Genomic DNA, 23,965 nt, shown 5'->3' on the forward strand with positions numbered 1-23,965 from the left:
ATATAAAAGCAAAGCGTGTAGAACGTATGAATGTATGACAGACAAAATCGTGTAAATAACTTTCGAATTTTTGGCATCAGGCTACGTTACTTTGAATCATTTAACGTGGGCTTTTCAGTTTACCAAAGAGTTTACCATTGCTACATTTATAGCCATTTTATAGCCGGGGACTCAAATTTGTATGCATGGTGCACCCCGAAATCATTACAACAGAACCGACGATAATCTTGACTATTGACAGATATCCCGCAGGTACGGTTAGCAGGTCGGGGCAAAATATAATTTCGCATGGAAATGAAAGAGCAGGAAAAGTTTACAAAAAATCTTCGGAATGACGATCGCTAAATGCTTTAGAATATACTTCATATATCTATGAATTTATATTCATGTATGAATATAAATTACATGTATATAAAATTATATATGAATATAAATTTATACATGTATGCATTTATACAAACGACATATCGACGCTTTAGTTTGCAGATATGTTAACGGGATGCTGAAAACTTTATTGACAGAACACTAATATTTTTCTACAAAATTTACATCGTACTGATTGTACAGAATTATAAATGCTTTTATACAGTAAAAGTACGTACAAAAATAAATAAATAAATAAATAGGATAATTGCTTAATATATGACGAAAATGAAAAAAAATTTTAATATAAAATCTCAAGCTGCATCAAATTAGCATCCCATACAACACAACGTCTAAAATCGAAACACAAGACGTCTTTAAGACGTTTAATATCCCGATTTTAGACGTGGTGTTGTGTGGGATATTTGCCTAAATCAAAAGTTCCGTAATTTGTATATATCGAAAGTATAGATGCTTCAAACAGAAAAATTTTGGAGAACATTGCACCTTCGCATCAGAATTCAGAAGCTTAAAAATATCCGAAAACTTTGCAGAAAAATTTCTACACGTACGTGGTTAGACTTTCCGTTGAATACGATCAAACAAAGCAACACACATTTACATAAGTTCTGTATGTGCAAAAAATACGAAAAAGGATAGCGTGACTTTATGAGACGATCATCTCTGCGTTATCGACATTTTTCGAGTTTGTCATTCACTTTAGCATCCCTTTAAGTATGAATAAATAACAGACTTTTCAAGCAAAGCATTTTAATGTTTATAACTTTGTGATAAGGAACGTAGATCACGTTTTTCTTGTCTGTTATTTAAAAGATGTCATTTAACACATCTACGTACAGTCCTACAAAGTCGTACATAGTAAACATGAAACATAGTAAACACGAAAATACTTTCATTCAAGTTAATATTATATTTTAAACTTGTACGGTATGATAAGATGCTTAGTCTGACTTTCGGACTGGTTTCCGACGTTTCGCAAACATTCCAATTCGCTTTTATAAAAAACTTTTCCGGTAAAGGAACGATCTGAGACTCCGAGTTTCTGAGACTGGGTTGTATTAACGTTATTTTAGTTCTAAGCGAGATTTAAGTACATATCTATCTTTATTTACCTAGAAAGAAGGATAGACACATGTTTAAGTCTTGCTTAAAGTCAAAATAATATTGATGCAACTGGAGGCTTGAATTTTTAAGATTTAGGTTTTCTCTAAGTCTCAAATTGTACTTTTATCTCTACTGAAGAAGTCTCCTGAATAAATTAAATAGAATATTCACCAAATAGCAAAAACAAGTTCATGAAGGATACAACACTAACCTAAAAGCCATATCAAGCAAGTTAATGTTATTTGTTTGAAATATTTGGATATCAGAACTGTCTAGTAACTGTACCAATTATAGTTACAAATTATTTTTTTGTACCTACTAGATAATTTTTCTGGTACAGCCACTAGGAGAAGTGAGCGTTACATTCCTAGCTAGTAGCAATGTAAGACTCAACTTTTCTATGTCATTACTAGACAATCACTAGATTCAAGATCACTAGATTCAACTTTTGCTCGAGTAAATCTTAGAAGTTCAGCACTTCCAACAGGAATATTAAATGAAAACAAAAATTCAGTTTGCTTGCTACATAGAATCAGACCAACTTTTCGACCAAATTTTCTAATATTCTTGCAAAAAGAATAAGTTCTTCTTTTGAGTACATGGCAAATTTATTTAAAGAATATTATCAAGAAAATACTCTTTTTCGGAAATAATCATTACTTAAAAGAAGAAAAGTCAACTTAGTAATCGCTTTCCTTAGCAGTAGAACAATATTTCTTCATGCGTATGTGTATGAATTAATACATCGATATGTCAGACGATTATTCGTCATTCGCGAATATTTATATACACTTTGTCCGACACTGCAAATCGTATGCATACACAGATTTGTGGCTGCAGCGCGGGTACGGTAGTTGGCAAAGAATCTCTCTTGGTTCGCACTTGATACACGATATACAAATGCGAGATGGCACAATAGGGGTAATTGTGACGCCGCTGACAAATGGTACCCGCGCGAGTCGGCGCACATGACGGACGGCGCGACGCGACGCGGCGCGGCGCGGCGCGGCGCCGCGTCGACACGATATCGCCGGGGGTTGTCAAACACCCACAGGAAAAGCGGGGCACGCGCTTTTGCCATTTCGCGGCGTGAAATGGAAGAGCAAACGCTATAATGGGGTGGCAACGAGTCCCAGGAGCACCGTTTCTTCGCCCCCTCGCTCGCGTCTTTCGTCTCTCTTTCTCTCCCTCCATCTATCGCCCTCTCTCATTTCGTCCGTAAAATCCGTCGCCTCTCTCCGTCATGCTCGTTCGCATTTCGCGCGGATACTCGGGAGAAATAGCCCGAGTGGATCACCGAGTGGCTGGTTCGAAGATAGGGCCAATGATGGGCCAACGTCGGATTCGACGAGACGCATTTTAAGAAATCGACCGGAATAACTTTGGCGCGCGATGTAACCGCTACGTTGATTAATAAATGTCAACGTTAGGAATTTGGCGAACGCCCGTCATTGTTAAAACAAACGAACATTGCAAATTTCATGAATTTTATATATTGCAAATTAACGACATATTGTCTGCGTTCAGCAGAAATGAGCTCTCAGTAAGCGCTTGACGATTGTTGTCTATGATTGGAGTATATTTTTAGAACCTCTGATAGAAATGTATGCAATTATGCATACATTCTCATTAATTGTAAAAATACTGCATAGGAACTGGGCAAAAACTTGGAAGGGTTTTATTCAATGGTTGAATTACAATGTGTGGACCGATCCTTCCCAAGACATAATATCAGTAATATAATTCAATCTTATAATATGCCCGTATTATAATTCTTATTGTGGATAAATCTAAAACATGTTTATGTATGTTGTTAAAAAGGAACTTAAAATTGAGTGAACAATGAGTGTAGAAAAACATGGAGTAAAAGGAAGAAAATTGCAGAAAGTAAAGTATTTGATATTAAAACCTGTAATAAAAGTAACAATTATATGAAAGTGAACAAAAGACAAATAGGATAATATTAATAATACAGAATTATTTCGATAAGAACACATCATTCGAATGATAATTCGAATAACCGATGAAATCGGTCGTGACAGCTCCGACTCAGAACCTCTGAGGAAATGGTATAGCAGCAAGAATGAATAAAATAACGTATGTTATTACATAGTGAAAGACGTTACGTAAAAGATAAAAAATATGAAAATGTATATTACGCACCAGATTAAGATTTCCTGCGCTAATGTTCTCTTAAGCATTAAAACTTTTAATTAGAAAGCATTTACAAGAAATAAAATACTACTAGAACAAACCTATCCATTTTGTGAGTAGTAAATTTGATTATTGATTAATTGAATCTGAAATCTAAGTTCACTTACTGAACGGAAACAAAACAGTAAATAGACAAAAATATACAATATTCTGTCTTTATCCAAATAAGTTCAGATTTTGCGCGTCTTTCGTACGTAGTAATTGCAAAAAAGAGTCATATTAGTCATATATTGATTGGGAAATAATTTTATTCTTATATATTACTATATACTACTCTAAAAAAATATAATTCTACTGCTAAAAAAGCATTTAATCAGTTTATTTTCTCTCCTTCTTTTAAGTAATGATTATTTTCAACTAGGAATATTGTTTTAATAGCATTCTTTAAATATACTCACCACAAATTTGAGGGAAGTTTATTATCATATATTCAAAAGAAGAATTTATTCTCTTTGCAAAAATATTATAAAACTTTATAAAAGAAAAAGTTGGTTCAACTCTACGTAGCAGGTAAACTGAATTATTGCTTTAATTCGATATTCTTGATTAAAATACTAAATTAGGATTCAGAATGTATTTTCAATAAATTTGATGCTCATAATGAACATACGATAGATTTGTGGATATATAAACTTATAAACTACTTGCAACGAGTAACATTGATTAGAATATACAATATATATTTTTCTGTGGGTAGACAAATGTTAACAGTTCAGTAACTGCTTAAAAATTGCGTTAAATTTTTACGAGGGCTCCTTGATAGATCCAAAGAACGTACCAATCAGAAAAAATAATCAGTGTCCTTGATAAATCCAGAGAATGTGCCAATCAGAAGAAATAATCAGTAAGCGTTTACTAAGCGCTCACCTCTGTTGAACACGGGCATTGACTCTTTAGAAAAATATGAAATCTCGTGCTCAATAAAAAGATTTGGCAGGTAACACGCGCACAGATTCGACGCTTACAAGCGCGCTATTCAGAACATCGGTTGCATCGTGGCCCCGCGGCGAGTCACCGTAGCCGGATAATCGTAGGTGCTAGCTCCGATATCGGTGAGATGAAAAACGCCGACGGTAATCCTTTCTGACTCACACACGAACACACGTGCGGACAAGTCCGTGCACCGAGAAACGAATGAACTCGCCCCTTCAAACAACAACCTATACACCGTGCAAACCATTTGAGAGTTTCCGACGGACTCTTCCGTCCGAAAGTAAAAACCTTTAGTTCGGACTCGCACACAAGTTGGTGCCCGCGTTAACCGTGAAAAAAAGTCAAAGGAACTTTGATTTTTCCGTTAGATTTCCCTTCGTGTCACGCAATAAGAAGACAAATGATTCATATTTCGGTATTTTAAAGCGCTGCCTATGTTTTGACAAGTATTAAAAAACTGAAGTTTTACACAAAACTCATGTGTTTATCAAATACTCTATTTCCTTCATACTTTTTCACTTACTGTAGCAATTACGTAATGTGAAAATATTGAAAATGTTGAAAAAAGATTGAGTGAAATGAACTAAGTCTTTGGGTTGAGTAAATTTGGTTGCATTAACTGCTCAATCGAGTCGAATAAAAATGAAATTCGTCCAACAATCTAATGTGGGAATTTCAACTAAAATGTCAAAGGTAAAAGATTAATAGAAACTGAAATGTAGTTATACGGACGTTATAACTGTATAATCTCCAACTAACGAAATATATTTATCTAACTGAGTAATATAAGTAACTCCATCCTCTGGATGGAAGGTTAAATAAATCAGACGATGAGAAGAATTAATATCATTGATAATTGGATGTTTACCTCCAATTCATTCAACAAATCGTTGCAACAGCTTCCTCAAAATTGTTGAATAAATTATACACAGTTCGGAAACACAACTCAGCGGCCATCGATAGGTTGCGCAGATAAATGTCCATCGCGGAGAGATATAAACGAGGAAGCTTCATCACTTGAAACTTATGATATGTGACCGTGTGTGTTACTGCCTGATACTTGATTATTTTTTGAAAGTTTCCTGATATCTTCAGTCGACTATTATATATTTATTGTCAAATTGAAATCGTGAATTTCTTTTGAATAATAAACGGCATTAGACATTCTTTAAATTAACGAAAAAGATTTTTTTCATTACAGTATGCACACATAGAGAAAGAATTTAATGAAATATCACATTATTATCTCTGATAATGTATGTAACTCGTTCAACTCGGGAGAAAAGTTGAGTTAAACTTCTTACTCATTACTACACTTAACAACTCATTCGATTACTCATTCGATTACTTTGCGGGATAGTTAAATTGACACCACGATTAATCAATTTTACTGAATACTTAGCTCGTTTGATACAAATAAGAGATCACAAGAATATCAAAATGATGCTGAATAAATTGAAACAATTAGTTCGTCATGTACAATCCCGTAACTGAGTTCGCTCAACTCTATTCTAGTTATTCCGATCGATTTCTTTTGAAATGTCGAGAACATTTCATCTCCAATTGCCTGCGACTATGCGCTTCACCTCGATCGCTTGCCTTTAACTGATTAATTCTCATTAAATATCGCATAAACGAATGCTGTAGATACTTTCGTCTCGCGATAAAGACTGATTTGGAGTCGCAAAATTATCTTTCACGAGCGATGAGGAGATTTGACGCGATGAGAGATTCGCGCACGTAAGGGGAATCTATCGCAATTAAGGCCGGCACCGCACACGGTTTGGAATTTTTTTTTTGATTCGATTACAATCTTCACAGAGATAAAGAGTCTGCTCTTTCGATAAGGTTTAAGGATGTTTCACGTTTGTTTACGTGCATCAGGTTGCGCGACGCTTGCGTTCTTAACGCGCCAAATATTTGCGAGTCTAATAATGCACGCAGCGTGACTGGGGAAAAGGGAAAAAAGAAAAGAGAACGAAAAGATTCGGGCTGCATATCGCGCGTTTTGTATTGATCGACAGAATTATAGCGAGAGAACGCTGTCTAATATTTATTTTTCCTTCATCTCTCTTTCTCTCGCTTTATTTATATAACAGAGATTTAAGCTAGTTATTATGTAACCATAAAAGAATTAAATTGATCGTCGTGAAGAGATAAAACGCTGCGTGAATGAGACTGTTCTTCAAGAATACGAGCAAGTTCTTATGAATTCCTGCCGATTCTGCGTTTGTTAAATTTCGAATTTTTTCTCACGATTATTACGGAATTATTATTGCAGAATTTTATTGCACGATTATTATTGCAAAAATGCGACTTGAATATCTTCGACTAACCTCTTAGTTTCACAAAAGAATAAAGAATAACGAACTCCTGATCCCATTTTAACCCTTTAAGGCGCATAATTCATGGAACATTCTAGTAGCTTTTTTAGTGCAATACTGTCAAAAACATTCTAAATAGCACATTTATAAGATTTCAACTGCCCGATCCTAAATGGATCCTACTAATATCAGTGATACTTAAAGGGTTAACTTTTCACTCAAATTCCTAATGAGCAAATTAATTTCTGAGATGGAGAAGTCTCTCTAAGATTATTAAGTTCTATTATAGATTAACATGTACACGATTTGATAATAAAATAACGTGAGAACAAAGTAGCAGTTGACTTACACTTCGAGACTGGCCCGGCCGAAATCCGGTAGCGGCGGATAAGGTACAATGATCGCAGCAAACGTGCCGATTTATTATATAGCGCGTCTCCTCGCACGGGGGCAAAGGCGTGATTCAAGCATTATCATAGATACGGAAAGCTGAAAGAGCCCGCGATAACGATCGATCTCGAGCTAAGTAGATGAAAACTCGAAACCCGACAGTCCGTAATATATTGCTCTCCATTATTTGAACAGATCTCACACAGATTTAACGGTGAACGCGCCGCGACGCCTATATCGCTCGAGCGTCAACACATATCGTCCGACTTGAACTCTTAAATACCACCACTGTTTAGGTTACGTCGCGCAAATGTATTGTGCACAATCATGCGTGACAAGAACGTCGTATAACAGTAAGAATGTAATAGAAATAGGCTTATGTAATTTTCAAAAGGAATTTTTTTCTTTATGAGCGAGCTATGTTTGCTTCTGTATGTCTTATCAATTCAATATTTCCACGATTTCTCGGAAATAAATATCTATTTTTGGGTAATCGAAGTAGAACGTTAATTATTTTGCAGACCAAAGAAATCAGAAAAGCTTCCTGGCCTTTTCGCAATAAAGAGTTCTCACTTCGCAAATGTCTAATATGGTAATACGGTAAATGTCTAATGTGGTAAACATCTAATATGGTGTCTAATATTGATATGGTATTTATACGGAGAGGGAGAGAGAGAGAGAAATAATTTTGCTCTTTTAGCAAAATCGTCGTTGCTACTGCATATTCGTAGTGACATCAAAAATATGTAGCTGACGTGATTAATTTTACAAATTATTTGTTATCAGAGCAAAAGTAATTTCGTTGCCAGGATAGAAAAAATTTGTTAAGTGTATTTGTGGTAAGAATCACATTAATTTGCTATTGATGCAAAATAATGTATCCTTAGCAAATTTATTTGTTATCGGAGCAAAACTGCAAATGCTTATATAAATCCATCATAGTTTTTATAGCAAAATAATTTGTAGATTCAGCAAATTATATCCAGGAAATAGTGATTAGTATTCTTAGCAAATTTTTTTATTATCCATATAATAACGGAAAGATTTTGCTAGACCAGCAAATTATTTTTCTTATTTTTCGTGTACGTGTTTCAACTTCATCGTCAAAGCTTACAACTCACAAAATCCTTTCCTCAAGAAGCCAGTGAGATAACAAAAAAATTGATGAAAAACTTATCTTACAGGATAATGGAAGACCCAAGGAACGTATCCAACAAAAAATATAAACAAAAAATTACATTTATTCTAGTTTAAGACTTGTTGAGGCAGATTTCTTCTTATGATCGCATGCTACCTTTGGAAAGCAGCTTCGAAAATTATGAAAAAATATCCTCAACTTCCAGACCTGCCCGATAGAATCAGATTTCTCTCGTTCTCTCTTGCAGCAATCTCCTGATGAAGCACGTCGCGCAGGTATCCGTTGTTTTCGCATCCTTGCGAGGATGTTCTCCTCCGGGTGTCAGCCATGCTGGATTCACCTATGTGTACCGTCAAAAAGTCTAAGGTCGCTGCTTATTCGTGATGCCACGAAGGCCTCGGTGTTCCCTTATCGAGGAGTGGTGGATTAACGTGCACGCCTTTGATCTCGCCGGCGGGGTCTTATCTAATCGTGTCCCTCTCTCCCGAGCGATTCCTTGCCGTTACCATCCCTGTGTGTGTGTGTTCCCCATTCCTCTCTCCATTCTGTATTTTGTGCGCATGTTACCGCCACGAACGACGCCACGCCGTAAGAACCGCATTCACACCGTGCGGCCGGCTTTCTCGACGTTACTTCTCGGCGCTTTTCTCGTTCCTTCTCCACGAATAATCACCACGCGTTAGTCGCTGCAAATCGTAAATGCTTGTCTCTTTCTCTCTTTCTCTCTTTCTCTTACACACATTCTAAATAATAAATCAAATTAATTTATATCATTGAAATTGGAATTGCTTTTTTGACTCCTTTTCCTTGATATTAGCGCACTTATGATAAAAGTAGTCAAGATGGAATGAGTATCGTGCTGTACGATGTATCGTGCTGTACATGTAATGCTCAATAATAAATGATTAAATTTCACTTCTGATTAAATTTTGATCACATAAGATATTTGCACCTCGTTGTGTCTCTACTTTGGCATACGCGGGACGTCTTCCTGTTTTAAGCAGAGCGGTTCAAGCAAAGTGTATACGCTTCTTGCGTTCGCCAAATCAGCGCGAAAATAATTACGAAACTTCGTTCCTTTACTTTATAATGTCGGCACACGATGTATGTATACGCACTCGCTGAAAACGTTATCTCCTTAACGTACTATTGACAAGAGAATCAGTACGATAGATATTAACCGCGTAATAACGTCGGCCGTTATCTTCTTTTTCAGGAAAGACGCGCACAAAAGACAAATACAGAGTGGTCTACACGGATTACCAGAGGCTGGAGCTCGAAAAGGAGTTCCATTTCAATCGTTACATCACAATGCGACGTAAGGCAGAGCTCGCCAAAACACTTGGATTAACGGAACGTCAGGTGAGTAAATTGTGCCGAACGGACACGTAGACGAATGACCTTTCTTCGCGGCGCTCGGATCCGCAAATATTTTCTCTGGATCGCGTTGTCATCCGCACTCGGTAATAAGCGCATATCGGAGATTACAACACGTAGGCCCGTATTAATAGTTATTATTTGAAACTTGTCTCCAGTGAGATACTCAGATTTCAATTCAGTGTTAGATGAGAGCTTTTTTCAGAATCACGATTTTTTTGAATCACGATTACAGATACACTGTAAAAACTGATGTGTTAAATTTAACACATTTCATGTGTCATCATCCTCTCTCATTTATGTATAAATTTAACACAAAACAAATGTGTTAAAAAGTAACGTATAATATGGAAAAAATTAACACAAGAATTTAACACTTGAATATCATTAGGAATCACAGGTTGTATTAAATTGATATATTTAATATGTCAGACATAGATTATGTCAATTTAACATTTTCATTTCATCAAAACCATGTAGTACTTCTTTCAAATGTTAAAGTAATGTTTTATTTTAGTTAATTTAATATCATACATATGTCAATTTAACACAAATTGTGATTCCTGACGGTATTCAAGTGTTAAATTTTTATATATTAGACGTGTTACTTTTTGCCATATTTGTTTTGTGTTAAATTTACACATAAATGAGAGTGGATGATTTGGGACACATGAAATGTTAAATTTAACACATCAGTTTTTACAGTGTATAAATGTTATATATAATTACAGGATATAAATGTCACGCATATAATTCAACTGAAAAACTTGAATCTATTAGGTGCACAAATTAATTCAATGCTCCTAATTTTATGCATCCTTAAATATCATTTAAAATTACTTAAATATTTTACTATGCTATATTTCAGATTTCGTGCCACTAATATCCTTCGCAAAACGTAAGATGATAAAACCAGTAATATATAAAGAACAAATATTAATAAACACAATTGTTGCCGACACACACACCTACACGTACAAACACATACACAATATGCGTATTCGTCATGCTATACTTTTTGCATCTCAATTGGAGCCGCTAAAGCTGCTGAAATGCGGCTAACAATACCTCAAGCGATTGACCAATGGATTAGAGAACAAAAGACAGATTACTAAACAAAGAAATCGAAATGTTGTTTTACAACATGATAACGCTTGACTGCGCGTAGCAAACGGAATTAAAAAGATCATCTTTAATCTTTACACTGTGGAAAGATCTTTACGCGGCTTATTTGTCAGAATTGGTCCCTTCACATTACCATCTGTTTCGATTTTGCCAACATCACTCATCAGATACGCACTTTTGAGAAATTTGAAATATTAAAAATCGCATAGATAATTTTATCAAAATTGACTCAAAATTGCCCAGCTTTTATCGAGATGGAATTGAACAATTATCCAAAAGATAGCGCAAAGTCATTGAAAATAATTGAGATTGTTTTGTTAATTGAAAATGTAACTCTTTTTGTAAATAAATTTTTATTCTTCTAAGAAAAGACCGAATTAATCTTTACACCTAATAACTCTGAATAAAAATCAGAGTATCTGATATGAGACAAGTTTCGGATGACAACTATTAATATAATTTTAGATTGAACTATGTTTAAGTTCAATGTGTTTATTCAACGTGTTTGACTTCAAATCAGATGCAAAATTTAATGCCAAGATCGTGATTATTACTCACAAGTAGATGTTAATTAAAATTGTAATTTTTCACATAATTTATATGTGTAATTGTGTGTTTAATTACATAATTAATGCTTCTATAACTGCAATTTATGTATATTTAAATTCAAGCAATAAGCTGTCTAACATTTGTTTGAAACTATGCAATAAAATGCAAATTAAGATATTTTTAATCCTGACATAGCATTTTAATCTGCCATACACTGGACTAATTTTTGTTCTCATTTATTTTCGTAAAAGCACTAATAGATATTTATGAAAAATTATAAATATACTTTTCAGTCTATAGAATAGAATTATGTAAAAAGAAATAATTGCAAATTTTCACTCAAGTATTTCATTTCTGTTGTGAATATATAAAGAGAAACGTAGTTTACATAGAAATTTACAACTTTTCTAAAAATGTATTTAAGAATTCAACATTTGCTTGTTGATATTTGAACTTTTAAGAATAAAGAATATTAAATATTTTAATTGAGTATATAAAATATATCGTTCTTTTTCAGTCAAGAGACAAATAAAATAAATAATAGTTTCAAATTTGTAATATATTAATCTTATATTATATATAATATGGATATATAAAAATTGTTACAAAAATTAGCTCTTCCTGATTCTTCTTGTTTTGTTCGTGATTAAAGTTTGATGAATTCTAATCATGAACTTTAATCATAAAAACCTTGATAACATGTAATATATAGCCAGTAATAAATAAACTATTTAAGTAAAATTTTTCTTATACATATATTACATTTTTTGTGAAGAATCGGAATAACGAAAACTCATTTTTATTTTATACTTCGACAGTTTAATGTGGCACGCTAAGATCAGAGACAACCCCAGAGGAACTTTGTTTTTTTATTACAGATAACTGGAATAGCTAATTGTGTTTACATCTAATATTCTCCATGACTATAACTTTTTTCAGCGCGGGAAACAAAGATCGGAAACGATCCCTGTGCTAGATTAGGGTTAAGCAAATTTAACGTTAAAATAAAAGTAGAAAAATGTCCCAAACTTTAGTAGCTTCTGTATCGAGACGCTCATATTGGTCACAGTGGCTGCCCGAGTATGAGGCGATTAAACCCGATGGTTAGAACGGTTTCTTTTGCACAGGTGAAGATATGGTTCCAAAATCGCCGAGCGAAGGAACGTAAGCTGCAAAAAAAGCGCGACGAGCAGATGAAGGGAGAGTCACAGCAACAGACGGTGAGAACGTCCGGCAGGATAATCGAGGGTGCTGCGGGTGGTGGTGTCGTGGTGCACAACAACCCCGTGCCCCTGAATATCAATTCGGTGCCTCTGAACATGGGCCATTCGCAGCACGGTCTGCACGGTCCGCTGGTGCACGCTCCCCCGGGTCTCCATCTGCATCTACAGAACGGGTACCCGCATCAGACCGGACACGCGTATCAGAACAGTTGCGTGTATCAGAACGGCATCACGTCGCAGGGCGAGCAGTTGTATCAAAACGGGCTGCCGCCGTCCGACGAACCGCCGTCTCAGCAGAATACGCACTTGTACCAGAACGGGTTGTCGCCGACTGACGGACCGTCGCCTCCGGACTCGCAGCTGTACTCGAATGGGATGTCGCCTCAGAACGAGCCCTCGCCGCAGGACGGACAAGCGCCGCGGAATTCGATGCACTCGTCACAGAACGAGCGCACTTATCACGGCGGGCCGTCGCCCACGGCGGGATCCTCGCAACAGAGCGTGCTGTCGCCGCACCAGGTACTTTCGCCTCAGCACAGACACTCGTCGCCTCAGAGCGTCACCTCGTATCCGAGCGAGCACTTGCAGCACGGCATGCACCCGCATCAAAGTCGACACGCACATTAGATACGCATATTCCCTCGCGTCGCAATGGATGAGTATGAACGATCGTTCGCGTTTCGCGGCTCTCATCGGCATATACTGGACTTGATTTCGTTAACTTGCTCTCGTCCGCCGTAAACGAACTCGTCGGCCACGGAGCCACGATCGTGCAACGATCAACCATCGAGACGGCGCGTCACCCTTAACTTCCGTTCGCCTTCTTCCTCGATTCGCCTTTCTTCCTCTTTGCGTTCTTTCGTTGCACCTGGTGTCAACAGCCGACGGGTTCGGCACTTCTCGCGCGAGGGTCAAAGGTAAATCTATGAAAGAGAGTTCAAAGTTTGCCTTAAACCACAGACGCGCGCGTCGAATGGTTGTTATAGTCACTTAAGTTAAGTCTAGATATTAGGCTGCAGAGATTACGCAACGCGTTACTCCCGCGCGCATTGCACACACACACATACAACGCCCTATACCTGTACATTTCAAACAACATAGCGTATCGTTCTGTATGATATTTCTTTCTTTTTAAGTTTAGCTGCGAAACTGATCGTTGGAGCTAATAACAATGCTGTACGGTGCGTTATTTAAAAGAACTTAACTTATGTCTTTATTTTTTATTTCTATTTTTACCTTTAACTTATATAATTTATGTCAATGTTGACTAGCGTTTAACTTAGGAGACGTAGTACGGTAATCCTCTAAGATTCTAAGAGTCGTAGTCCTTAGACGACCATTAATTACCTCGTCTCGATGTCTTATGGACTTTGTATTACTTGAAAGAGAAGCAGAATCAACTAATCGAGTCCATTGTCAATACCTGTAGTGTCAAATGTAAAATAACTGTCGAGCCAGTTCAGCCACGATCGTACGTCGTGATCACGAAATTGCACGGGACGAAAGCGATCGTATTAGATAGCGCGACAATGTATGTTGATAACGCCAGTCGATCTTTGTGCTCCGAAGAAAGCACAAACAAAAAAGGATGAAGTCCAGATTGTGCCTTAAACCACAGACGGGAGCATCGAATGTGGTTGTTACAGCAGCTTAGTTAAATTTAGACGTTAAATTGTTGAAACGAGCGTCTCTTCCGCGCGAATTCTGGGATATTTGCGTGTTCCAAGGGGCACCGTAGCAGATTATATTGCACAATATTTTCTGAAATTTTATAGTATAAGTGAAGTGCATTTGAAAATGTACACACACACATACACACACACTCACGCGTAGAATGTCGCGTGCAAATTTTCACTTAGCGAATAGTCCGAGCACGACAGGTATTTGAACGCATCTCTAAAGGCCGATTCAAACTATACAGGCATACTCTGTAACATAAATACCCGTAAGAATGTCTAGAAAATATAAACCATTACACTTTTTGTTGCGAGACGAGGTGAGGCGAGACACTTAAGTATCCGCTTAATCTAAATGGGCACTTAAAAAAGGAAAGTAGATCATGTATACTCATTTTGTACATTGTCTTTAAGACACACAATATCGTTCGCATGTTTATATTTAAATCGATGATTTGAAACTCGTGAACCTTCTTTCATAAAAACAGGACAGGTAAGGGAAAACGTCCAGTAGTCAGCACTCTGTTCTGTTTTCTGCACCGCTTTCGACACTCTCGCGCAAAATATTACAAAATATTAAAATGTATGGAAATTAAATAATAGATAACAATTGATAAGCAACTGATAAATCCCCATATATCTTAATATTTATTCAAATCCGCGCGAGAATGGTGAAAACTGACGAACGCCGCAACGAGTGTCGATTACTGCACGCTTTCTCCTAATATTATAGAACTGTACGGAATCTTATCTTTCAGTGTAATTCAGTTATTCCTTAGGTTCGAATTGTGTCTTCTGGGGAAAACGAAATAATTGGGAAATCTCTCCGAATAATTTCATAATACCTACTCAGTGAAAATACTATTCGATATATACTATATCGAACATAATGATTGCATGGGAAAAAGATTTGTTGGCATATCATATTTTGTTCTTTATTGTATGTGAACATTTTAAGGAATTTTTTTATATAGAAATGATATAGAATGATATAGAATTATATCGAATTATATAGAATGATATGGACATTTTGCCACAAATTTGCAAAAAGATGTTTTTACTGGATGAACAATTGAATTTGATTAATTCTACACAAAATCTATTAATCCGTGTCTTGAAGACGTAAATTCCCTCGCGCGCGCGCGCGCGCAAATATCCTACACATGCATATGATTTCAAAATGAACGGCACGAGAAACAAGAATTAGGAAATATTTTGAAAATCATGTCTACGCGCACGAGCGTATCAAATTTATAATGTCGAACTAATATCTCATCAGTAATTGTATGAGACGAGTTTTGCACTGTTTGTCGATTTGTTCCGACACAGCGAATGAATTTATTTCTACGAACAAATTTATTCAACAAGGTTTTTGTTATTCTCCTAAAAAACCATTTATTTTGTTATGATATATTTGTTATATATGTGTTGTTAATATTATATTATATATGTTTAATGTCGAAAAATTTTAACGCGGAAACAGGCAATGTTTTTGCTTTAACAGCAAATAAATGTATTACCGCTATAACACAAATTTACACAAGGACAGAATTGCTTTAATCCACCGTTAAAAGAGAATTCCGTTGTAATACCGAGTAATTCGGCAAATTAGTTTAACCAGCGATATTTTCGTTGTCGTCACCGCAGGATGCAGCAGCGACGACTATTTCACCGCAGAGGCGAAATTCTTCATCCTCCGCGGCGCGTAAAGCAAGGATGCGCGTACGGCAAAAGGATTCCAGATACATACACAGGGCGGACGTTTTATTACAGTTTTCATCCGCAGATTAGCCCCTTTGGAACCATCGATACCCGATTCAGGCGCTTTTATAGCCCCCTCATAAAAGTATCTATTTGGTGTTTTCGACTGGGCCGACTGGCCCGCAGCAAGTCGAACAAAAAGGCATCTTCCGCGTATACCTAGGAATTTCGAGGTATATACGTAAAGCGATGTTACGTCTCGGGCTCCAATTACGCACGGATTGCCGACCGGGAGTCGTCCTTTCAGGATCCGAATCGGTCCGTGCCGCTTCCCCGGTTTTTCTTACCGTTATCCTGGACGCGCTCTCGCTCTTCCCACATGCGTCGCGCGCCGCGTATCGGGACGCTCTCCGCGGCAGCCTTTTGTAGTTTCGTCACGTTTGAAAAAATATGGCAAGAAGATCTCTATCTTTATACCGTCTTCGTTGCGACACCACAATGGTGGATAGACCATAAAATGAAGAAAGAATTTATATATTTTTCACGTAAAAAAAACATATTTTTCAACTCTGTTATATTCAATTGATCGTTTCTTGCGCGACAGTGCTGAAACTCATATGAGTGCTGAAACTCATACTTGACGGCATATAATTAAACGCGATTATAATTTTCTTGATGCACTTCTCCTCATCGAAACAAATATAATTAATGACGTATTGATGTATTGACGTCTTTATCAAAAGGTGACCAGATTTCCCAACCTCAGATCTTGGACTCTTCGTAAATATGTCGAACGGGGAAGAGTAGGAGATAAAAGAATCACTGAAAATATATATACAGGATGTAAGGCTAAAGATGTTACATACTGTTATGTTGACAATTAAAAAATTAAAGTATCCTTAAATTTACCCCAACGACACCAATCTAGGAAAAGGCTAACTTCATCAATTTTTGATTACCAAACAATTGATTGAAAACAAAAATTTCATATTTCGCTTGGTTTTAGAAATAATAGCCTGTCACAGCTTTATACACAACACACGCAATATTTTATTTATAGACATATAAAAAATAATTTAACAGTGAACAACAATGAACACCTACTACAATAGAAGTAAAAACTATTATTAAGACAAAAGTGTTTTTATTCTTATTTAAAATTAAAAAGAATAAGTAAAAGTATTTACCGCTGTGAATTTTTTTAAGAAGATTTCGCTTTGTAAGAAAGAGTACCTTAAGAATCTTATTGATTGGGATAAACCGAGATAGTTTGGCCAAATATGGGACAAATCGGCGCCGCGGATAGCATCCGAAAGAATGCGGGACAAAGGATAAAAAAACCGGGACTTTCCCGGGAAAAACGGGACGTCTGGTCATCTTAATAAAACGCGTCTACGTTGCAAAAGACGAGATTCATATTCGTTTTTATTTATTGGCCTGTGTTTTATAAACGAGCGGCGATCGCGCCTTTGTCGGCGGAAGATGTGGTGGAATCAATTTGATTTGTATGCGCGCCTTTTAACTGTAAACCAGAAATATATTTGCAGCCGTCGATACCCTACCTATAATGCATAAAACATGTAACACGCTGGATTTCCATTAACCCTAGAATACCAGGATCGAATGTGTAAATGCATAAAAATGCATAAAGTGAAGAAGCTCCTGCCAAGATCCTTATTGCGCAATGTTGCGAGATACGACGTGCCGTTTCGGCGTAAATGTTTACATATTTATAACATGTATGTTTGTCTAGACGCGTGTGCGAATAGATTCCCGTCGCGCGATAACCTTTTTTTTGTTTCTTATTTTTTTGTTTTTCGAGAGACGCGGTCTTTGACAAATAAATCCGCGCGCTGCGAATAGCAGTGAAGACACACACGACGCGGCGGCGGTGTGCAATTAAATTTCGATGCCGTCATTTTTTCATGTCATCGGCTACGTCTCTGTTGGAGACTACGATGCGACTGCAATGGCGGGCCATTGTGCGCATCGAACCCTCGTACAATCAGCGGCGCAGCTATAACTGGAGCATAGATATCTCGTTATGCAGCGGGCCCATTAATTTCTCCACGGCGCCCATTTCTCATGCCGTCGCGCGCAATCGTCGGATTCACTCGAGACCGCATGTTTCATTCGCGTTCTGTTTGTTAACGGGACTATTTCGGCAGGGACGAAATGAAACGTCAGCCTCGTGGACAAACACACAGCCGCGATACAAATATTATTTCAAAAATAGAAGCTGACTTGCATTATTTTTATATATTATTTAAAATCTCTTAGAAGAGAACGATTGCGATAATGCTACACTGAGAAAAGGAAGTGATGGAATCGATGGGGCGAACGGAATTTGTATGAGTAAACGTTTAATTGATTGAATTAATTGTATAGTTGCTACGATGAGTTATCAATTGACTCAATAATGACAATTTAGTTAGCAACTATGCCAATATAAGGTTGCGCTAACGCGAAATTTGTTCAATTAATACAATATTACGAATTTATTATTATTATGATTATTATTATTACTATAATAATATCAATAATAATAATTGAAGAAACAATAATAATTATTAATATTACTTTTCTTAACGAGAAAATGACAGCATCGATTTAATCTATTACTTTTTCCTCTCAGTGCAGTAAATTCGAGTTGAAGAGCATTTTAAGAATGTATTGCTTATATTGCTTATATAATCCCTGCAAAAAGTAACTGAATATTAGAAATACTCTAATATCGTTACTTTCTGTATAAAAACGTATAATATGTACGATACGATTGAATAACAACATATTTTTACTTTGACATTACATTTTTATAATTTATTTACTTCATTCCTGCCTTTTAAATTTTTATCTTTGGATCACAATGAAATTTTGCATATATCATTTTGAATGCTTTTGAATACTTTAAAGTACATATATACGCTAATAATAAAAAATACTTGAAAATTTATTTGTATGATATAAATTTATTTCTGTTAAATAAAGTCTGTTTATATGAAATAAAGTTTATTTTTATCAAATAAACTTTATATTCCACAAATAAGTTTTCAAGTAATTTTCTTTTCAGCAAAAGCAAAGATTTCTATCATAATTTGATTTAATACACTCAAGTAACAGGATGACGTTAAATGACATATACTGAAAGATAAATATTAAAAAATTTTATTTATGAGATATAAAGTCTATTTCTGTAACTTTTATATTCCGCAAATTCTCAAATATTTTTTTCTCAGTGCGTATATAACGTATTACTGACGTCAGAGATGCTATTAATGTCTTATTGAAACATCATGTTTGCTGAGCTTATGCTTCAAAATGGAATTTTTAACCCAGACTCTGAACCAATGTCAAATTGTTTGTGACCATACACTTGCAATATTAACATTTCTCAACATTTACTCGTGATGTTTAAGATATGAGCAATACACCCTTAAACGTGTTTTGTAGTATAACATCTCTTTATGCACAACACAACAGAGCAAAAGCGACATACATGCTGTGTGTATCACTCGGACGATATCAGATGTTGTTCCCTTGATTGCGAATTTCTCTCTGGTCGATCCTAAATTAACATTTTCCCCAGCAGAAAAATGTCGAGGTCGGTAGCTGCCATCGAGAGCACTTTCGACGGTCGTGTTTACCGAACGAGCTAGCTACAGTAGAAACGCGCGTCTCGTCTCTCACCGGAAAGAAATCAAACCGTCGACCCGCCGGTGTCCCATAACCGCGCAAAGTTGTTCCTGGTTCTCGCTTGGACGAGGAGGGCAGAGGAGGACCGCCGACAGGGCGACTCGGTTGTCGAAGCGTCGGGGGTTGGTTTCAGGGGATGAGGTGGGCTGGTGCGGGTCGGACATCGATCTGGTAGTTAACTTCAGTGCCCCCGCGGGACTCGTTGCCACCTTCGTCTGCTTCGCGCCGGTATGCGTGGATGGGATACGGCCGTTGTGGAACGCGCGCGTCTCCTCCATCTCTGTGAACGTTTCGCTCTCGCATAAAGCGCATTACATGGCGCTTTTGCGTTTGCGTTTATGCGCGTTTACGTATAGCGAGGGGGCCGGTTTAATCGGAGCTGATTTCATCGGTCACCAGCGACCGGAAGCTCCTCCGTCGTGGAGCAGCTTTGAGAGAATCTCAATGACGGCGACAGCGATAATGGTCAAGGTAGAGTCGAAACAAATCGGGACTTCTGTAAATCTACACGGAGAGAATTTTAACAGTAAAATTTACTACAGGACTTTGTAACCGAGAGGAATAGATAAACGTTCTGCGGTAATTTACACCATCCTTTCATGTTATCCTTACTACTTATATATTTTAGAAAGTGAAATATGTTATTGAATCATTTGCTATGTTTCTAGTGAAACTTTATGAATATTTCTTGGCACAATAAACCTTACTGATAGTTTATACTTGAATTACTAAAAACATAGTAAAGTTGAAAAGAATTTATATGAAAAAGTACTATAACATTCTTTCCGTGTGGTAATATCCTGATGACAGAATCTTTATTAATACAACTCACGCATTGTTTTTCGCTCTTATACAATTACAAGTCGTGCAATACATTGTTACCGTACAAATTTTATAAAAAAAAATTCATATTCATACATCATTATATTAATGCTAAAAATGTACAATGATATATTGTTATGATACAACTGGAGCAAAATCGGCGTTTTATTCTGCTCGGCAACGCTTTTAAATTCTTTTTTTATTGTAATAACGAACATCGTTCTCTGAGTCTCATATTAATATTATCATTATTAATTTAATATTCGTCTATTTGGTTTTTCTATATTATCTTCCTTTCTCTCTCTCTCTCTCTCTCTCTCTCTCTCTCTCTCTCTCTCTCTCTCTCTCTCTTTCTCTCTCTCTCTCTCTCATATGTCATGAAACAACGTACAATATTATATCTAAAGCCGATGGCACGCAGTGAGTGTTTCCGTGCTGCATTGCATGCAAACTAGTAAATTATTAAAAGTACACTACATAGAACACAACATTTCCAATATATTACGAAGTTTATAATTACATACTGACCGAAATGGTGACGCTCAGTGGTTGGAATCAGTTTGTTGTATAAATAATTAATTGCAAAAAATGTAATTGTTGATCATAAAATAAACTGTACAATAGTTTACTGCCAAAACATTGTTATAATAAAAGCGTATATATTTATAACATAAATCATTATTATTATTAATAGTAAATCATATTATTTCATTAAGTTACATAATTACGATATTGACATAACATAATATATCATAAATTGTTGTGTGTTATAATGTTATTAATATGAAATGATATAATGTTATCAATATAACGTTATAAACATGAAATGTCTAAGAAAGAACGATCATAAAATAAATAATAATAAGCTCTCTCCCTGGTAGAAATGTATGCAGTTTATGTAGACATCTGCTCAATTATCGTCTAGTGTTAATGCATTCCCATTAATTGTAGAAATAATGCGTAGCAATTGGACAAGAACTGGATGCAGTGGTGGGAACAGTTTACTGTATAATATGTGAACCGATTCTTTCCAAGTATCAGCAATATTAATTCAATATTTTATAAAGCGCAACGTGTTATAATGTCTATAGTGAATAAACATAAAAATATTTATTTATATTGTTAGAAAAGAGCTTAAATGCGAACAATGAATGAACGTATAAGAAAGTATAGAGCAAGAAAAAGGAAATTGAAGAAAATAAGGCATTTGACAATATTAAGCTCTGTGACAAAGGTGATAATAAAGGTTATGAATGAAAGTGAGCAAAAGACAAATGGGACATATGTTAATAATACAAAATTTCATTGTGATGAGAACAGACTAACGATACTAATGATGCAAATGAGAACTGTTATGATAGCTCAGACTCAGAGCTAAAATAGTACAAGAATGGATAAAAAGACAAATGTTGTTTGATGGTTGTGAACAACATCATGTAAAAGACGAAAAACATGAAAATATATATTACGCATGAAAATTTTCCTGCGCTATGACTTTCATTAGTATTAACATTTTTCATTAGCATTAACATTTTTCAATTAAAAATCATACATCGAAAATAAAATAAAACACCACCAGATTAACTTGTCTATAAGTAGCAGACTTAATTATTCATCAGTCGAATAGTTTTGTGTCCGTTTTCTGTTCTACTTTTTATAGTTATACTTTTAGTAAATAGGTTCAGATTTTGCGCATCTTTCGTGTGCAGTAATTGCAGGAAAAATGTTACATCTTTGCTGGGATCCCAAGTAGTTTTATTCTTCAATTATTAGACAAAACTATACATAACTATACAGCAACCATTTGAAAACTGCATTAAATTTCTGCCAGGGCTCCTTTAGGTTGAGATCTTGACTTTTAAAATTCAATACTGATTATTAAATGAATATTTTAGACATATTTCAATGATAAATTACATTATTTCATCGATGTTATGACAATATCCACCAACTATATTGTGCTATCAATTAATGATATCTTATATAAAAACTATTTGTCAAGTAGTTTCTCAATTTTAACGAAATGGTATGTAGATGAGTTATTATTATCAGAATTATAAAATAAGCAAAGAAAAAACTCATATATCAACATTGTCATCATTAGACACGTAGATTCTGGAAAATCAATCATCACTGAATATTTAATCTATAAATACGGTGATGTCGATAAATATACGATTGAAAAATTCGATTGAATTAATTAATTGAATTTAAATTGATTGAATCGATTGGTATTAAATGATATGATTGAAAAAAGGCAAATAATCTTTTAAATATGTTTAAATATTGAATAGTAGCTTAAATATAGAAAGTTGAAAACCGAGAGAAAACTAACGCAAACACGGTATCATCATTGATATCGCTTTGTGGAAATTTGAAATTCCCAAATATTATATTATCATTACCAATGGTACCATTATTGCAAACATAGGAACTTCATAAAAAATTATTCACAAGTACCTTGCAAGCCAACTGCGCTGTACTTATTGTCACTGCAGATACTAGTAAATTTAAGATAGATATCTCAAAGAATAGATAGACGCGCGAGCATACTCTACTCGCTTTCATACTTGGCATAAAACAACTGATTGTTGGTGTTAATAAAATAGACTCGACTGAGCCTCGTTACCCCGATTTAAAGAAATTAAGAAGGAAATACTATTCTACATCAAAAAGTTTGGCTAGAATTCTACTGTAACTGCTGTAGCATTTGTATCTATCTCTGGCTGACATGGAGATCATATGCTGGTACATGAAGGTGTTTGCTAAAACCCTCTGGTTCAAAATGGAGTTTGGACAGTGGAGCAGAAAAAGGTAAGGTAAACTAAAGATAAACGTTGTATCAAAGTTTTACGCATTTTGTTATCTTGCCATATATAAATGATAAATTATACATATTATTTTATTAAATTATATAACATTAAGAACGTAAAATATACCTAAGAAAAAATGTCTATAAAAAATTGTAATGACTCTCTCTTCCTTAAACTCTTGAATTTTGAGACTCAATACCGATATACAAGATGTCCGACGGTAATATTATCCTTCGTGTACATATAAATTGGTTGAGTAAACAAGAAAAACTTATACTATTTTGTGAACAACCACTTGTAATTTTAAAGGAGATTGGCATATAATGACATGCGATGCAGTGAACAAGAGCTCTATAAGAGTAACGATAATCTCATAATAGCAAATGGTACCGATTGTTGTAAAATAATACAGATTGTTATAAAAAGATATAGGAAAATCTCCTATTGTTTTCCGTATAAAAAAGTGAATACGAGATATTTTACTGACACAAATGTATCA

At 35.6% G+C, this 23,965-nt stretch overlaps 1 protein-coding gene and 1 pseudogene across 2 annotated transcripts in view; both read left to right on the forward strand.

The window, feature by feature from the left end:
- LOC116847602 (homeotic protein caudal) overlaps positions 1-18,946 on the forward strand; it is a 33,461-nt gene extending 14,515 nt beyond the window's left edge. For both annotated transcript variants that reach the window (XM_032822747.1, XM_032822748.1), the window contains 2 exons: positions 9,704-9,849; positions 12,666-18,946. In XM_032822747.1, coding sequence (XP_032678638.1) covers positions 9,704-9,849; positions 12,666-13,388 — 869 coding nt within the window. In that variant the 3' untranslated portion in view covers positions 13,389-18,946. The remainder of the gene's footprint in view (positions 1-9,703; positions 9,850-12,665) is intronic.
- A 3,978-nt stretch (positions 18,947-22,924) lies between these two features.
- On the forward strand, positions 22,925-23,422 carry LOC116847617 (annotated as a pseudogene).
- Positions 23,423-23,965: the final 543 nt, after the last annotated feature.

This window comes from Odontomachus brunneus, unplaced genomic scaffold, assembly GCF_010583005.1.
Source record: "Odontomachus brunneus isolate Ranch 3 - 2012 unplaced genomic scaffold, Obru_v1 Obru_scaffold_081, whole genome shotgun sequence".
NCBI classification, from domain to species: domain Eukaryota; kingdom Metazoa; phylum Arthropoda; class Insecta; order Hymenoptera; family Formicidae; genus Odontomachus; species Odontomachus brunneus.